An 18511-nucleotide genomic window follows, 5' to 3' on the forward strand; every position below is an offset into this window, starting at 1 on the left:
TGTTTATTGACCATCTACTATGTTCCAATTATTTTGCTAGGTGCTGTAACAAATACCAGTGGAGCATGATAGATTCAGCTCAATTTTCAATATCTTCTGTACTGATATCAGCAGTCCTATTTAGTAAGAATTGATGACCCAAAAAACTTACATAATTCTTTGCTGCAGAAAATTCAGTTATGTTCCTTGTACTCTTACCAAGGCATTCATTCACTCATCCAAGGTTTATCAAGTGCCTATTATATGCCGGCTTGTGTGCCAGAGCTGGAGTTACGTGTCATGTGGAGGTGACAGATGCATTCAGAGATGATGGTCCCTGTCATCTGAAGGAGCTCACAGTGTGGGAGGGAAGACAGCTAAGTAAAGGAACGATTAAAGTTTCAACATGATAAGTACAGTGAGAAGGCATGGATGGGGGTGGTGGGCAACCTGTCTACGTAGGGGTGAGGACAGGAAGGACCTTTCAGCAGAGGTCATGTCTGAGCTTTACAGGAAAAAACAGGAATTTGGTGCAGAGGAAGGAAGGGCTTCCCAGGCAGAACAGCAAGGGCACAAGCACACGGAAGTTTGCACCCGAGGCAACCGCACACGGTCCAGTAAAATTGGAGTCTCTGGTGACATGAGTTGGGGGAGTGGTCCAAGGTAAGGACAGAGGGGAAAGATGGGGCTGGACTGCTGCATGGGAAATTACCTGGGTGCAGCAGTAGCTTCTAGGAACATTGCCAAGGCAAGGGTGCCTGGCTGGCAGTCAGTGGCGCACACGACTCTCGATCTCAGGGTTGTGAGTCTGAGCCCCACACTGGGTGTGGAGATTACTTAAAAAATAAAATCTTAAACATTGCCAGGCAGGTTCTCCCAACAGTCACAGAGTCGAGAAGCTTGCAGATCAAGTTAAAACGCATAATTCACAGCTTATTAAATAATTTTGGAACATGCACAAGGAACACCTGGAGAGATCTGGGGTCAGTTAACACTTAGGATCAGGGGCCTGCAGTGTGGAAGGACTGTACACCTGAATCCTGGGCTGTGCAGTGTTCACACATCCTGCCTCTTTGCTGCACCAGCCTTTCTCACCAAGGGCGTAGTTACAGGAGCCAGAGATGAGGTTAAAACTGGGGGCTCAGCAGATGGAGGGAGCATGGGGCCAGCCACACTTGTTCTCTTGGAGAGACTCAGGACGTGTATGTGCGTGGGGCCAGCCACACTTGTTCTCTTGGAGAGACTCAGGACGTGTATGTGCGTGGGGCCAGCCACACTTGTTCTCTTGGAGAGACTCAGGACATGTATGCCTGGAAGTGCTGTGCTGTGCCACCTGTGCTTCTTATCTGTTTTTAGAGACTATACATGGGGCCCTAATGGGTGACTGATTTAGGGATGATATACTGCCAATCTGGAGGTGATGTAATTTGTGTGTTAAATTTTTTTTTAACGTTTATTTGTTTTTGAGAGAGAGTGTGAGCAGGGGAGGGGCGGAGAGAGAGGGAGACACAGAATCCGAAGCAGGCTTCAGGCTCCGAGCTGCCAGCGCAGAGCCCGACGTGGGGCTCGAACCCACGAACTGTGAGATCGTGACCTGAGCTGAAGTTGAACTCTTAACTGAGCCTCCAGGGGCCCCTTAATATTTAAGATTTACTTGGTCCGTCCATGACTTTCTGCCTAGGGGTAATAAATACTCTCTGTTCTTTCCTTTTTATCTGGGTTCATTACAAATATTTTCCATTTGTTTCATCTATCTTTAGGGTGTCTGACAAGTTCCTAACTTGATGTACAAGTCCCATCCATGCTGTTGGTTTTTCTTGTTTTCTGTGTAGCAGAACTGAATATCCTTCAGTCGTACAAACACGCATATGCACAGATCACGAGAAGTTTCTGTGTGCTAGTTAGGAGCTTGGACTTCACCCAATGGACAGTCGTTTTTGGTGGATGCTGGATCATTCGTGGAGATCGGGAATATGGCAGGGAGGGCTGGTGGAGGGACTGCTGAAAGCAATGCAAGTTTGTGCGTTGTTTGGTCAGCTTTGCTGAAATAACACATGGCCCTAGCACCTCAATTGCTTCTAACAAATCCTGGTTTCTTGCTTATGTTACAATATAGGCTCAGCAGGTTCGCTGCTTTAAGCTGTGACTCTGCTCTGGGCTCTGCTCCATGCATCCTTCTTGTGCAGGGATCCAGACTGAAGGAGCATGTCCGTCTGGGGACGTGCCATTCGCGTGCAGATGGCAGGAGTACGAGCTGGCAGAAACTCGGTGTAGTAGATGGTTTGTATACCCAGGGTTATGTGGTGGAATGACGTTCTGGGACTTCCAAGGCCAGATCATAAGAAACTTTGCAGCTTCCGCCTGGGCTCTTGGAACTCAGCTCCCATGCTGCCAAGTGAGGAAGCTCCTGCTGGTGGGCAACCATCTTGGGGAACCATCTTGGATGGGGATCGTCTGGGCCCAGTTGAGGCACCTTAGCCGCATGGAGCAGAGTTGAACTGCCCCTGCCAAGCCCTGCCCCTATTGAGATCGAGCAAAATGAACGATTAGCTTAAGCCACTAAATTTGGGGGTTGTTTGTTGCCCAGCGATGGATAACTGGAACACCTGGGATATCTTTTAAATCTTCTGCTCTCAGCTTCCCAGGATCAGTGGGGTGGGCACGTAAAGTGGGCAGTGAGCACTTGGGGATGCTAATGCAGTATACCTTAGGGGGCCTCAGGTGCTTAGGGGACACATACGGAACCCAAGAAATAGAAAAAGGGTGTGTCAACAAGGGTATTTCTGTTATTTTCTGACTAACTCTCACCTTCTCAGAAGATTAAGGTACCTGAACCCTCCTTTTCCTTGGGTGTCTGCTCAGTCCTGGTTTTCAAGTACCACTTGGTTTCATCCCTCAGCTCATCACAGCTCCTGCTTGCTATGGAGTTGTGACGCCCCTTACACTGTCACTCGATTTTCCGGTACCCTTCTCCTAAAAGTGCCACAGGGCACTTCCTTGGAAGTAACAGAGCGTGAGAATGAAGTTTGTCGTGATCCTTTCCCTCTGTGTTTCCAAACCTGAAGTCTGCAGGGTTACCCTCACGCCAGAGGTAACCCCCTTCCTTCGCTCTCCCAGCGTCACACGCTTCCCATCTCTGCGTGCCTCACACTCCTTCATCCAGTTTGTCACTAGAAATTTTAAAAACCAGGTGCGCCTGGGTGCCTCGGTTGAGCGTCTGACTTCGGCTCCGGTCATGATCTCACAGTCGTGGGTTCAAGCCCCACGTCAGGCTCTGTGCTGATTGTTCAGAGCCGGGAGCCTGCTTTGGATTCTGTGTCGCCCCCTCTCTTTCTGCCCCTCCCCTGCTGACACTCTCTCTCAAAACTAAAATAAACATTAAAAAAATTATAAAAACCTAACGTGTGATTAAGTTGATTTGGAAGAAAGGAATAAGAGCCAGGTACATTAGCAACATCAATTATCTGACTGGAGAACTGATTGTAACTTGTAGTCTGGGTTCTTCAGAAAGGCAGACCCAACAGGGAGTGTGTGTGTGTGCACCACAGTAGGTGTGGCTGTTGAGTCAGGAGGTCATCTGAGGGCAGAATTCCTTCTTCCTTGGGGGACCTCAGTCTTTTTCTCAGAAGGTCTTCAACTGATTGGGTGAGGCTCGCCCACATTATGGTGGATAAACTGCTTGACTCAAAGTCCACTGACTTAAAATGCTAATCACATCTAAAAAACACCTTCACGGTTACATCAGGATGGAAATTTGGCCACATGTCTGGGTACCATGGCCTAGCTGAGTTGACGCATAAAATTAGTCATCACTTGGTTAACTATCAACTGGCTATTCCCACCTTTGCTGTAGAACTTCAGCCCACCGCGTGCTGCGGGCGGCCTTGGGAAGGACAGTTGGTTAGAGAGCCACCCCTGAGAATTGAAGCGAGTGCCTCTTGGCCCTGGGCCTTCCTCATGGACGTTCGCTGAGTGGAGCAGGTGTACCACCGCTGCCTGCTGTCAATCAGGGTGACGACAAGTCAGGAGCTTTGGTTATGGAAGGGATTTCTGCCAGGAAATCCCTTTGTGTAGGGCTGACCAGGGCTCCCTTAGCTTTGATCTTTGGGAGTAAGCCTTTGGTTTGACTTCCCCTTTCTTTCTCGGTCCCTTTGTTTCCACCTTGAGGGGCAAAGTGGAAGTGCCCTGTTTGCTCTCAGACAAATGGCCCTGGATGCATCAGTGACAGTATGGCTTTGCTTTGATGGAGCACACAGTGCTGCTTGAGGAGTTTGCATGGTCTGTGGCTCGTGGACCACGTTTCTACAAAAAGGAAATGCACTTAGGTGAGGAAACAGCTGGCTGAGTTGAGAAACTTGATCAGGGACCTGTGTGTATTGTTCTCTGGCCGCTTCCTGTCCTTCCCCACGCTTCGTTTATCTCCCACTTCTCCCCTCCTGGGGGCGGGGGTGGGGGGAGAATTTAATTATTGGCTCCTTTTACGCTAAATGCTTTCTTCAAGGCATCGTTCCCCAGCAGTGCCTGCTCCAGCAAGGTGCTAAATCTGCTTTTGAATGACTAAACTCTGGGCTGGGTCTCCACTGGCTGAGTGTTTTTCCTCATTCTTTGATTGCCAGCCATAGCCCTGAGAACACTGGTGCTTTTAGCCTCATTCAGGACGTTGGTTATCCTGTTTCTTTTCACGTTTCCCATTCACCCTCATCTGCAAATTCCTCTTGCCAAGGCGATAGTTTATCTTCTTATCCTCCTGAGCTGACATCCTTCCTCTATTCTCAAAGCTGGAAATCAGCTAAATATGTGTCTGAACTGTAAGCTTCTGAGCTCTGCTCTCATCTTGGATCAGAGAAGTCAGATTTGAAATGCAGAGTCCTACTGAAACGCTGGTCAGGTGAACCCTACTCTGGCTGCACATCTGGTGGGAGGTAGAGAAGTTGGTGATCAAGTGGAAGGAAGGCCACATGTAGAGCCAGAAGGAAATTCTGAGGATTCTTTTTCCAAATATTCTAGACCCATTAGTGGGTTTCCACCTTTTTTTTTTTTTTTAACATTCATTCTTGAGAGAGCATGAGGGGGGGAGGGGCAGAGAGAGGGAGACACACACACACACACACACACACACACACACACACACACACAGAATCTCAAGTAGGCTTCAGACTCTGAGCTGTCAGCACAGAGCCCGATGAGGGGCTCGAACTGAACTCACAGACCATGAGATCATGACCTGAGCCCAAGTTGGACGCTTCACCAGCTGAGTCACCCAGGCGCCCCAGTGGGTTTCCACCTTTTGACTGTGAAGGATTTGCATTCATTATTTTTCCTTCTAAGACAGTGATTCCCATCTTTTAAAATGACTTCCTGAATTAGAAACATTAGATTCAATTTGGAATCTAAGGAGAGAAATGAAATACTAAGGAATAGGATTTTGTGGGGTGGAGTTCACCCTTGGAGGGCTACAAACTCTTGTGATATCTAGAACTTTTTTCACCCTCCACCCCCACTCCCCTCCATCACCCTCAAACCAGTTTTTTCCCATTTGGCGGGCATACGGTCCCCACTGAGAATACCTGTTTTGAGGACTCCATGTTTAGAATAATATGACTGCCTCTCTATGGACCAGGTACTTTGCGTATGACTCCCGTTGATCTCTCCCAGTAACCTTCTGAGGTAGGTAGTCTTACTACTTCTGCCTTACAGACAGGAAACCCAAGCGTGGTGAATTTGAGTGACTTGCTTGGGTCATTTGGGTCATATAGCTATTAGCCAGGGGAGCCAGGACTCAGTTCCAGAAGTTGGGCTCTGGAGTCCTCCCACTATCTAGACTGCCCTGGAACAGTGTGGAAATAACTCAACTGCCTTGATTCTTTTCTTTTTTCTTTTTAAAATGGAGATACAGTTCACATACCATAAACCTCATCCTTTTAGAGTATACAGTTAGAATTCATTAGCTGTGCAGTCATCACTGCTACCTAATGCCATTTTCATTGTGCCCCAAAGAAACTACGTATCTATCAGCAGCTGCTCTCCACTCCCCCATCCCTGGCCTGGCCACCCCTAATCTACTTTCTGTTTAGATTTGTCTGTTTTGGATAGTTCATACACATGGAATCGTGTAATATGTGACCTTTAGTTATCGGCTTCCTTCACTTAGCATCGTGTATTTAAGATGCAGCCATGTTGTGACAAGTAGGTGTGTTGTGATGTAGTTGTGACATGTGACATTCATCTACATGTGACATTCATTCTTTATCATGGCTGAATAATACTCCACTGTATGGATATATGCACTTTGCTTATCCCTCCCTCTGCTGATGGACCTTTGGGTTGTTTCCACTCTTTGGTTAATTGTGATTAATGCTGCTGTGAACACCTGTATACAACTTTTGTGTGTGGATGTACATTTTCAGTTCCTTTAGTTACATACTTAGGAGTGGAATTGCTTGGTCGTTTGGTAATTCTATGTTTAACTTTTTGAAGAACTGTCAGGCCTTTTTTTTAATGTTTATTTTTTTATTAAAAAAATTTTTTTAATGATTATTCTTGAGAGAGAGAGAGAGACAGAGTGTGAGTGGGGGAGAGGCAGAGAGAGAGAGAGGGAGACACAGAAACTGAAGCAGGCTCCGGGATCTGAGCTGTCAGCACGGAGCCCGATGCGGGGCTTGAACTCAGCGAACCGCAAGATCATGACCTGAGCTGAAGTCGGAAGCTTAACCGACTGAGCCACCCAGGCGCCCCTGATGTTTATTTATTTTTGAGAGGGGGAGTGAGAGACAGAAAGAGACAGAGTGTGAGCAAAAGAGGGAGGGAGGGGGCAGAGAGAGAGAGGGAGACACAGAATCTAAAGTAGGCTCCAGGCTCTGAACTGTCAGCACAGAGCCCTGTGTGGGACTCGAACTCCTGAGCTGTGAGATCATGACCTGAGCCGAAGTTGGATGCTTAACTGACTGAGCCACCCAGGTGCCCCAAGCCTTTTCCAAAGAGGATGCGCCATTTTATAGTTCTATCAGCAATAGAAATATTGCTCAACATCTGATTGCTCAACATCCTCCGTAATACTTGTTAGTAACCATCTTTTTGATTATATCCATCCCAGTAGAGGTGAAGCGTCGCACTGCGGTTTTGATTTGTGTTTCCCTTAATGACTAATTAGGGATGTTGTGCATCTTTTCAAGTGCTTATTGCCACTTGTATCTTTTCTTTGGAGACATGTCTGTTCAGACCCTTTGTTTTCTAGTTCTTTATGTTTTTGTACGTTGAAGATACAAGTCTTTTATCACGTATGTGGTTTGCAAACATCTTCTTCCGTTTTGTGGATTGTCTTTCTATTTCCTTGAAGCTGTTCTCTGAAGCATAAAGATTTTGATGAAGTCCAGTTTATCTGGTTTTTCTTTTGTTGCTTGTACTTCTGGTGTCCTATCTGAGAAACCATTGCCTGATCCAAGGTCATGACGATTTACGCCTGTTTTCTTCTAAGAATTTTGTAGTTGTAGCTCTTACATTGAGGACTTGATCCAGTTTGAGTTGATTTTTGTACCTGGTGTAAATAGCGTTAGGTAGGGGTCCATTTTCATTCTTTTGCATATAGATACCCAGTTGTACTGGCACTGTCTTTGAAAAGTTGGTGGTTTCTCCGTTGCCTTTCTGGGCAACCTTGTCCAAAATCAGTTGTCTGTAGATATGTGTGTTTATTTCTGTGCTCTCAGTTCTGTTCCATTGATCTATATGCCAGACCTATGATGCCAATTGGACCTTGACTTTTGAATCCCACGTTTCCTGGGTGAGCAGGTACCGTCACGGTTTGACTTGTGGCAATTCCCCTTACTTCCAGGGTTGGGATTTGCCCCAGCCTTGGGCCTGACAATACTTCATTGTCTAGTTTGTTTCTTCAGTGCTGTTAAGATGATGTTCTATTGATGTTATCCAGCGTGTTTTCACTGTTTTCAGCAAGAGTCACTTCTAAAAACCTAACCTATCAATATAAAAAAATGGAATTCAAAATCATTTATCTCCGTTTAGGAAATTTGGGGCAGTGTATCGCTGAGACAATTTATTTTGGGAAGCAGAGAAATGATTCATGGCATCTTAACAAAAGACCACTCTGTTGCTTTTAAAACCAGCTTCATTAATAGCTAATAATAGTGGCTTTCACTAATTGAACACTTTTTCTGTCCCAGGCTTTCTACTGGGGGCATTACATATGTTCTTTAATCTCATTAACACAACAAACCTAAAAGATGACTGGAATGAGGAAGCTGGGACTCACGGGGTTCTGAGATTTGCCTGAGGACACACAGCCAAGATGAGCCCAGTCTGACCCAGACCCCGGTCCTTGACTCCAGAGCCAGGCTCCTGTCCCTTGGGGCTCCCCTTCTTGTCCTAGTTTCACATTCTTCTTTTACAAAAACTGGAGCACATCAAGGACGGAATTTTGAACCGGCACAGGCGGGAGCTCTCTGGAGTTTTCCAGTTTTAGGAATCGCTGGGAAGCCCCTTTAGAACTTCTGATTCCTGGGCTGCAGCTGCAGAGTCCGGCACGCCAGACGGAGCCCAGAGCCCAGACGGGAGGTGTTCACAGGCCCCTGGGGAGTTCCGGTGCAGTTGGTCTTAGACCACACTTAGAGCAAAGCTGGTCTACAGGTTACATTATAAATCACTGGCTATTGTGGACCTGTTGCTTTCTCCTATTTCCTGTTATTGAAGGCAAATTGATGTGTTTCCATGTCTGGAGAATGGCCCTTTCCCCTTTCAGCTCCTTGAAAAGTGGTTGGGACCTCAATCGCTTTTTTAAATTAATTAATTAATTAATTAATTTTTTTTCTACGTTTATTTATTTTTGAGACAGAGAGAGACAGAGCATGAACGGGGGAGGGTCAGAGAGAGAGGGAGACACAGAATCTGAAACAGGCTCCAGGCTCTGAGCGGTCAGCACAGAGCCCGACGCGGGGCTCGATCTCACGGACCGCAAGATCACGACCTGAGCTGAAGTCGGACGCTCAACCGACTGAGCCACCTAGGCACCCCCTCAATTGTTTTTAAAAGAGAGGATTGTATTTAGTACTTTGGAAGCCTTGTTGTCCGGTGGAAACAAGAATGTTCGAGCCTGAGCCACTTTGATGTTAATAAAATGCGATATCCAGTAACTCATTATGTTTGACTGTAATTTAGTGGTGGGAGTGGAAGGGAAAAGTAAAGTATCAGGTTATTTTAGAGAAGAACAATCTCACCCTCTCTTTGTCTTCCTCCTCCTTCACCCGTGTATTCTCAGATCGTGAAGTGGTCCGACTGTTGTTTGCCATTAGCTTGCAGACCTGGGGATCCTTACCAATTAATCGCTGAAGCAAGTGTGGACAACTTCAGCAAGCTGGGGGTGGCGTTCATGGAAGATAGACTCCAGATGGCCGATGGACTGGTACCCCAGAAGATCGTTTGTAAGTGACTTTAGAAATGTTACCGTCAGGGGTGCCTGGCTAGCTCAGTTTTAAGAGTGTGATACTCTTGGTCTCTGGGTCATGAGTTCAAGCCTCAGGTTGGGCATAGAGATTACTTAAATAAACAAAAACTTAAAAAAAAAATGTTTCCATCATAGCCATTGGTTATTAGCTTAAGGACTGTTGAGCACTCTTGTTCGGTGTGGCTTAAGGTCGATGCTTATCTTTAATGCATTAAATGGGTTGGATATAATTATAATAGTATGAGGTTCATATACACATGTCAGGTTTTTTGGAGGTGTCTTTAATTTTTTAAAATTTATTTTACTTAATTGTTTTTTAAACGTTTATTTATTTTGAGACAGAAAGCACGTGAGCGAGCATGCAAGCTAGCACACCGGGGAGGGGCAGAGAGAGTGGGAGAGAGAGAGAATCCCAAGCAGGCTCCATACTGTCCGTGCAGAGCCCGACGCAGGGCTTGATCCCATGAACCTCAAGATCATGACCCAAGCCGAAATTGAGAGTCACGCTCAACTGACTGAGCCACCTGCCACCCCCATTCTAAATTTTTAAACCAGGATTTCCCATAATTGCACTGTCCATGAGATGCTGTGCAAATGTAGAAGCCATATAATATTTGTTTCACACAATCTAAAAAATATAACTAGTTTCTAGACTGTAGTTCGACTGAATGGAAACCATAGCCAGTGTTACTATAAAGATATAAATCTAGGAGTTTTTGACTTAAAAAATATATATATTACAATATATATTACTATATTACAATGTCTTTTTTTAGGAAACATGCAAAATGTTTTTCCTTAATTAGGCTTAAAAATTGGGTTTCTATGTCCGTGAAAGCCTTCATTTGTATCCTGAGCAAATGTGCATTACTAGCTCCGGAAATCTGTGTAAATTACTTAATTTTCCCATTTGGCATGTGCATGTGCCTGATACCATGTCAGATGTGTAACAAGTGCTCAATAAATGCTTAAAAATTCTTTTTAATATGTCTATTAATGTTTATTAATTTCTGAGAGAGAGAGAGAAGGAGGGGGAGGGGCAGAGACAGAGGGAGACACAGAATCCAAAGCGTGTTTCAGGCTCCGAGCTGTCGATACAGAGCCCCATGCGGGACTTGAACCCACGAGCTGTGAGATCATGGACTGAGCTGAAGTTAGATGTTTAACTGACTGAGTCACCCAAGCACCGTTTTTTTGTTTTGTTTTGTTTTTTTATGTTTAGTTTTGAGAGAGACAGCATGAAGTGCAGGGAGAGGGGAGGACAGAGGATCCGAAGTGGGCTCTTAGCTGACAGCAGCAAGCCCGACGCGGGCTTGAACTTACGAACTGCAGAGATCATGACCTGAGCCAAAGTTGGGCTCTTAACTGATTGAGCCACCCAGGAGCCCCATCAATAAATGTTTTTTTTTTTTTTTTAATTTTTTTTAATGTTTGTTTATTTTTGACACAAGGACAGAGCGTGAGCAGGGGAGGGGCAGAGAGAGAGGGAGACACAGAATCAGAAGCAGGCTCCAGGCTCTGAGCTGTCAGGACAGAGCCCGACGTGGGGCTCGAACCCACGAACCTTGAGATCATGACCTGAGCCAAAGTCGGACGCTCAACTGACTGAGCCACCCAGGCTCCCCAATAAATGTTTTTTGAATCAGAGATTGTAAACTTCTATTTCAGTCCTGAGATAAGATCCTGCAAAGACTCTTCTCCCTCATGGATCCTATGAAGTGTCCCAAGAGCACCTGCTGCCTGGGGTGTGCTTGGACCCACTAGATATAGACCTATTTTTGTTTCTCAGTTTCATTCTCTTACAGGAGATGGATGCCCAAGAAATTGAATCTGTAAGGAAGTAGGCCTGATGACCTCTCTGATTCACATGGGACAGGTGTTGTGGAAACGCGGGGTTTCACTGGGAGGGGGTCATCAGGCGCGGCCCGCCCCCCCCCCCCCCCCCCCCCAGCAGCAGGAGCAGTGACTTGGATCCAGAGGATGCCACAGAGTTGTGGTGGGGACATAGGTGGGACTGGCAGGGGGCTGCCCTGAAGCGAGAGTCACAGAGTGCGGAGAGCACCGTGCGGTCTTGAACTGAGCTCTGTGACAAACCAGAAGCGTTGATGGGCTGTCTGTTCTGTTTGTATTTTAGCAGTGCAGTTGCAGGACTCCACTCTGAAGGCACTTAAGGATCAGGCCTCAAACAAGCAAGCCCAGATCCTACAGCAGAATCCTGAACCTTCCGTTGAGAGTAAGCCCGAGCCAGACGTTATGGAGGACGTTGGTGGAGATGACCTCAAGGTCCTTGGTGCACAACCCACAGAAGGGAAAGATGGTCCCTCTGGCCGCGAGCCTGCTGGGGAGGGTGACGTAGGAGTGGGCTCCATCGAGCACCGTCACCTCCATCTGTCTAGTTGCCATGAGTGTTTGGAGCTTGAGAATAGCACCATTGAATCTGTCAAGTTTGCATCTGCGGAGAAAATTCCAGATCTCCCGTATGATCACAATGGCACTTTGGAGGATGTTGCTGATGACATCTGCCTGGAGAGAGAAGGGAGGAGAGTCAACATCACGGGGAGGGCACCCAATATCCTCTTCTACATGGGTTCTGCCTCCCAGGAATCCCTGGGCAGGTTCCAGGAGGTCCGGTCCGTTCTGGCTGACTGTGTGGACACCGAGAGCTATACACTGTACCGCCTGTCAAGGGAAAGTGCTCTCAGAGACCCGTGGTCGGACAACTGTCTGTTGTTGGTCATTGCCACCAGGGAGGCGATTCCTGAAGACCTTTCCCAGAAATTCGTGGCCTACCTTTCTCAGGGGGGGAAAGTGTTGGGCCTGTGTTCGCCCTTCACGCTTGCTGGCTTTCAGGTGACAAGCAAGAGTGTGCTGCGGGAGACAGTCCAGAACTTGGTTTTCTCCAAGGCTGACCAGACCCACGTGAAGCTCAGTGTCCTGAGCAGTGGCTATGTTTATGAGGAGGGCCCTGGGGGACAGCTCAGCCTGGGCAAGCTCCAGGGTCACCTGGAGAATGAGGACAAGGACAGGCTGATAGTGCAAGTGCCTTTTGGACCACGTGGAGGAGAAGCTGTTCTTTGCCAGGTATGGAGGCCGGCATCCATGGGATGACCTTTGGGGATCTCGGACTGAGAGCATGCTCTCGAAGGTCGCACACTGAAAGGCTCAGGAGTCTGTGTTCGTGGGGTGCTTTTTGATCCTCGCCTGGGAGTTTTTGCTGATGGGGAGTAGGTTTAGATGAGGGCTTTCCTGTCATTTGAATATCCCATTTCACCAAAATACTCGTGATGGAGGGACATAGCAGCAGGTGTCATGGCCCATTAGACTCCTGGTTAACGGAGGATTAGTCAGAAAATTCGTTCCTGTATTGATCTGTACTGGTATTACTCTTTCCAAATTATGTTAGTTTACTCTTTTGTCTCAAAGCACAATATAATCGAACCTTTAGTTAATGTAGGGAGTTGAGTGCCTTGGGCTGGTGATTTTAAGTGTTAGTAACCATCACATTACAACATTGTAGGTGATGCCAGGGACTACATGAATGAATGCTCACCAACTTCTGGGGTAGTGAGTGTTGAAAACACTTCAAATCCTCAATTCTTTTATGATTCTGTCACTCTTAAAATCTAAGTGCCGAGAAAAGTTGCAAAGAGAATATTGAAGCAATTTAGTTTTGTGGCAAATTAATACAACCTACCCTCAAATAATATGGCTTTAAACTGTGTGGGTCCACTTGTGTGGATATTTTTGGTTAAATACAGTACAGTACTATAAATGTATTTTCTGTTTCTTATGATTTTCTCTCTTTCTCTCTCTCTCTCTGTCTTTTTTTTTTTTTTTGGTGAGAGAGAGGGAGAGAGAGAGCTCACTTGAGTGTATGTGAGTGGGGAAGGGGCAGAGAGAGAGAATCTTGAGCAGACTCTAAGCCCAGTGCAGAGCCCGATGTGGGGCTCAATCCCATGACTCTGACCTGAGATCATGAGCTAAGCCAAAATCAAGAGTCAGACGCTCAACTGACTGAGCCACCCAGATGCCCCATGTTCCTTATGACTTTCTTAATAGTTTCCTTTTCTTTAGCTTACTTTATTGTAAGAATAGAGTATATAATACATGTAATATACAAAATACATGTTACTTGACTATTTTATTGGTAAGGCTTCTGGTCAACACTAGGCTATAGGTTAAGTTTTTGGAGAGTAAAAAGTTATATGAGCATTTTCAGCTGCGTGGTAAGATTGGCACCCAAGCCCCCACGTTGGTGAAGGGTCAGCTGTATGTAGGTAAGGAGACAGCGGGAAGGAAGGACTTGCTGTTTCCCTTCCCAAACCTTCCCTTTGGCTCATCTGCTGTTTTTTTTTTTTTTTCCCACCTTCTTTTTCCTTTTAGTTTTTTGTTTGTTTAAGCAGATGGAAACAGGAGAGACTATTTCAAAATCCCTGATAATTTACTGCAAACTTTTTAATGCTTCAGGGCAGAAGTTTTTGATAGAGTTAGATGAACACTTGTTCTTAAGGATTTTTTTTTTTCTTTTTTTGAATGTTTACTTACTTTTGAGAGAGAGAGAGACAGAGACAGAGTATGAGTGGGGAAGGAGCAGAGAGAGAGGGAGACACATAATCCGATGCAGGCTCCAGGCTCTGAGCTGTCAGCACAGAGCCTGATGTGGGGGGCTCAAACTCACAAACTGTGAGATCATGACCTGAGCTGAAGTGGGATGCTTGCCTGACCGAGCCACCTTTAAGGTGCCCCTTTAAGGATTTGTTACCTTAAATGAGAAAACTGAGTGAGTGTAGGTATTTTTCCCAGAATAGTTCCCAGGATGAGTATAACAGATTTTGTTTTATTACAGGGATGTTTTTATTGAATTAGATAATCATTTCCTTTTTTCGTTGTTTATTTTCATTTCATATGTCGTCCTAGGAGCTAAGTCTTTTGAGGTTTTCTGACCAAATATTCTTCATGGAGATATAAATTTGTCTCTTTACTATTCCAAAGCCCACTCATTTGTTCTTAAGCTAATGCTCGGGCAGAGATGCCTGCAGTGAAGAAATCTGGACATCAGGGTAGGTGAATGTGTGCAAGCCAAGCAGGTTTCACGGAGGCTGCAAAGCACATGAATTAGTTTGGAGGCCTAATAAATGTTCCTCTTATCTTTTTCTCTGCAAAGATGGTAACTATAGCAACTGTGCATTCTCAGAAAATCCACTTAAAAACCTGACTTCCTAGAGCCATATTTCAGTTTTGAATGGTGACTTTTACCACCCCTGTGCACAGACTTGTACTAGAAAATTGATTCGGCACCGTTGCGATGCATTTCTGGGAGTTACGTGGCAACTCTGTTGGCTGCACCATTTAAATTGACCCCGTTACTGTCATAAAATTTGAAACTGCACGCATCGCTCTAGAAAAAAAGGCAATACGATGCAGCTTCAAAAATCAGATTCAGAGGATTAGAATGTCATTTTTGATTTTAAATGACTTCCAGTCTCTGTGTGACAGGCTCACCGCTTTCTCCTTGGGCCTGTGTCACTACGGTACCTCGCCACCGAGATCAGCCAATAAATGTTACCACAGACTGGCCAGTTTCCTCTTTCCTTGGTCAATTTCACAGTCTTCATCTCTAATAAATGGAGTAATGATGTAACCCAGTAAGAGGGCGCAAAGCACTTCAAGGGCAAACCACAGCCACACAGTAGGTGGTGGTCTCATGGCCTAGGAGCTGCGTGGGGATGCCTTTACCTTTCATCGTAATAATAAATGGAGTAATGATGTCACCCAGTAAGAGGGCTCGTAATAAAGAAAAAGGAAATTTTCGTGTGCTTGCTATAATGATCAGGTTTGCAGGGGAAATTTAAGGCTGTGGGTTCATGCTGACATTTGATTATCAAATGGACCAGGACCTTGGCATGGAGTTGCTCAAGTAAATGTCTCTCAAATGGATTTAAAAATATTTTATTTCCTTCTGTGGCTTAGCACATGGCAGCAGTGGCATGGCGTTTACAGTGGGGTTTCTCAACCATGGCACTGTTGACATTGGGGCTGATCCTACCTCGTTGTGGAGTCAGTCATTCGTGCATTGTAGGGTGTTAGCAGTATTTCCCAACAGATTCCTGTAGCAGCCCCCACTCCCAACCCCGCCCCGGTCCTCAATTTGTGACTGGAGATGCTTTAGTTCTGGCTTTTGGTCTGGTCAGAAAGCCTTAATTTTAGAAGAAGCCAGGTAATAAAAATGGACCCATCAGTATGGTAACAGTATTCCAGCCAGAGGATGTAACATTTGTCAGATGCCGTAGAGAACCAGGAGTGCAAATCTAGAAGCACATGCTTTCCTGAGCCCCAAATCTGTCATAGAAGCGCTGACTCTTGAAGTCCACAAAAGCACTCCTTGCACAATGTCTGTGTCACCTCCTGGAACCCTGGAGGCCTGCCTGTGGGGCGAGCCCTCGTTGTCTTCCTCAGCGAGTTCAGCACACCTCACGTGTGTGCTTGGATCTTGTGTGTATCACTCAGGTTGGGGTGTGCGTGTGCCATTCGTCACTCTCACGCCTTTCTCCTGGGCCCACTTTGCTCATTTTATTTCTGCACCTGTAAGGGGTAAGCTCCAGGAGAGCCGCGTGCTCACATGAGTTGAACGTGACCCACAGCTCTGCTCATTGCCCCAGCACTGGCTTTGTCCACTGGAGAGGAGAGGCCACATGTAAGGAGAGAACCCAGGGGAGAAGGAGACTCGGCAGGCTTTGGATACTTTGACGGATTTTACTTTTCTCCCTCCTCTTCTCTCCAGGGCTCTTTGGAGGACAGACTCACCCCTGCTTCAGTGGCCAGCTCACCCGCTGTAGTGGCAGGACAGTCTCTACAAACCTTTTCAGACTGACATTGACTTTGAACAGTTGGACCATTTTGGACAGTATTTTTGACTTGGTGAAGGCTTGGGTGGGAATTGAGGGATTTTATATCGTCTGAAGGCTGGCACTTTGCTTTTTATTTTCATAATGCTCCTATAATATCAGGTCAGGAGCTCTGTGTACAACAGAAACCCACAGCGGACCCCTGTCAAAAGCAAAATGAAGCAAACATGCTTAGGTTGCTCAATGTTGTGGCACCCTCCAAGGCTCTAAGGGCCACTTAAAATCTGATCTCAAGAGGGCCAGAAGTTCGAGTCTGTTCCTTTATACCAAGGCACATGCCACTGCTAAGAAGGTTCTAGCTGAAGGGAGCCAGAAGATCTAGCATGTTCCTTCAGACCATGTTGATAGGTGGGAGTGGTTTGATTTTAAGTGGACAACAAAGCCTGAACTAGACAGATGAAGTCCTGAATCTTAAATTTAATCAGAGGGTGGTGGGTTGGGCCTTTCCGGGGTCCCTCAAACCCCACTCCTATGTGAAGGCCTGCAGACACTCTTACAATGGTGAATAAGGCTATATTCCTCCCTGGTATTGTTCCCCAATGGTTGTGACTAACAGGTAGAGTGAGAGTTTCAACATGACCATCACGCCTCCCTGAGTTCAGTAGGGACTTCACTTGGGTTCTCAGCCTGATGGGATTTCTTTCTTTTTTTCTTTTTAATGTTTCTTTATTTTTTGAGAGAGAGAGAGAGAGAGTGAGCTCGCCTGCACACGCCAGGGGAGGGGCAGAAAGAAAGGGAGACAGAGAATCCAAAGCAGGCTCTACACTGTCAGCACAGAGCCAGATCCGGGGCTTGAACCCACGAACCATGAAATCACCACCTGAGCCGAAGTTGGAAGCTCCACCGACTGAACCACCCAGGCGCCCCAGAACTATTGTATTTCTAAGCATTTCGGTCGAGTGATCAAGTTAAGCGATTTGCCCAGGTTCCACTGCCTGGTTAGTGATAAATGTCTGGACCTGGACAGAGTCTGATCACTATCCAGGCTCGTTTCCAGCATCGCTTTTCTGCCTGACAGCCACCGTGTCAGTTGGCTCCTTTGCATCTTTTTATTGCTTGTCATTACTCTCCAAATGTTCAACATTTACATGCTGTTGATAATTAGGATTCCTGTTTTAAGTTTTCAGAAGACCCGGCGAGGATATTGTTTCTATTGAGGTCGGTAAGTGCCCCGATTTACCAAGTGGTGTCTTTTTCCCTCAGGCGCATTTAGAACTACCTCCCAGCTCTTCAGTGGTGCAAGCCCAGGAAGATTTCAATCTGCTCAAATCAAGCAATACGAGAAGATACGAAGTCCTTAGGGAGATCCTGACGACGCTCGGCCTGAACTGTGACCTAAAACGAGCTCCTGCCTTAACGCCTCTGTACTTACTGCCTGCTGCCGAGGTGAGTGTGTGCGCTCAGCCCAGAAGGGGGCGCCTTGGATGCCTTTCTTCCAGACGGTGACCCTTTTCCTCAGGGGTTCCGTTGCGGTGGGTTTGTGGTGTTGATTTCTGTTTTTATTTTGACTTCAGAGGAGTTGGGAGCTGCCTTAAAGATATCCAAGTATAGCTGATATTTTTGGTGTTTGTAAGGGAGGGAGGGAGAGAAGGGAGTTTAGAAGGTATTAAATCTTAAAGGTCACATCCTATCCATTTTATGGTTAAAAAAAAAAGGGTCACTCTTTCATGTGTCAAGAGTGTATTTGGAAGCCACACTTTATTCATTTGGGATTAAAAACCTCTGTTTTGATTTGGGCCTTTCTCAGTGAATATTTGGATGGGAAAACCCCAAGTTTTGTTTCATTTGTGCTGATGCCTGCCATCTTGTGGCGGAAGGGCTCTGGATTTCAGTTTAGATCTAGTTGTGTCTAAAAGGAAAATGCCCATGGAGCTGGGAATGTATTCAGGAATTTTCCCGGTCTTGTGTCTGCACTTGATGCCTGTGGTTGTTACCTGGTTTGGGCAGGTTGCCAGGTTCCCTAGGGGTGTCTCCTGCTAACCCCTTTGCTTTGTTTTGTCAAGCTGTCAATTTCTTGTTAATTGTGGCAAATGATTTTGCGGGTCTTTTTCTCAGCTCCCCTAAATGGGGAAATTTGTGAGTTTAGTGATGTAACCGTGCAGTTTTAGCAAATATCTGATAGTCCAGGTGACTCTAAACACCAAACTTACCTGCTTTCCCTTGTCCCCCATCTCTC

The 18511-nt window shown here is 46.1% G+C and overlaps 1 protein-coding gene across 7 annotated transcripts in view; it reads left to right on the top strand.

The window, feature by feature from the left end:
• HLCS (holocarboxylase synthetase) overlaps positions 1-18511 on the top strand; it is a 238033-nt gene that overhangs the window by 28319 nt on the left and 191203 nt on the right. For 6 of the 7 annotated variants that reach the window (XM_042954462.1, XM_042954460.1, XM_042954459.1 and 3 more), the window contains exons 3-5: positions 9245-9407; positions 11565-12511; positions 17539-17721. In XM_042954462.1, the coding sequence (XP_042810396.1) occupies positions 9356-9407; positions 11565-12511; positions 17539-17721 (1182 nt within the window). In that variant the 5' untranslated portion in view covers positions 9245-9355. The remainder of the gene's footprint in view (positions 1-9244; positions 9408-11564; positions 12512-17538; positions 17722-18511) is intronic. The other variant, XM_042954461.1, reaches the window with a different exon arrangement.

The sequence above is a fragment of the Panthera leo genome, chromosome C2 (genome assembly GCF_018350215.1).
Source record: "Panthera leo isolate Ple1 chromosome C2, P.leo_Ple1_pat1.1, whole genome shotgun sequence".
NCBI lineage: Eukaryota > Metazoa > Chordata > Mammalia > Carnivora > Felidae > Panthera > Panthera leo.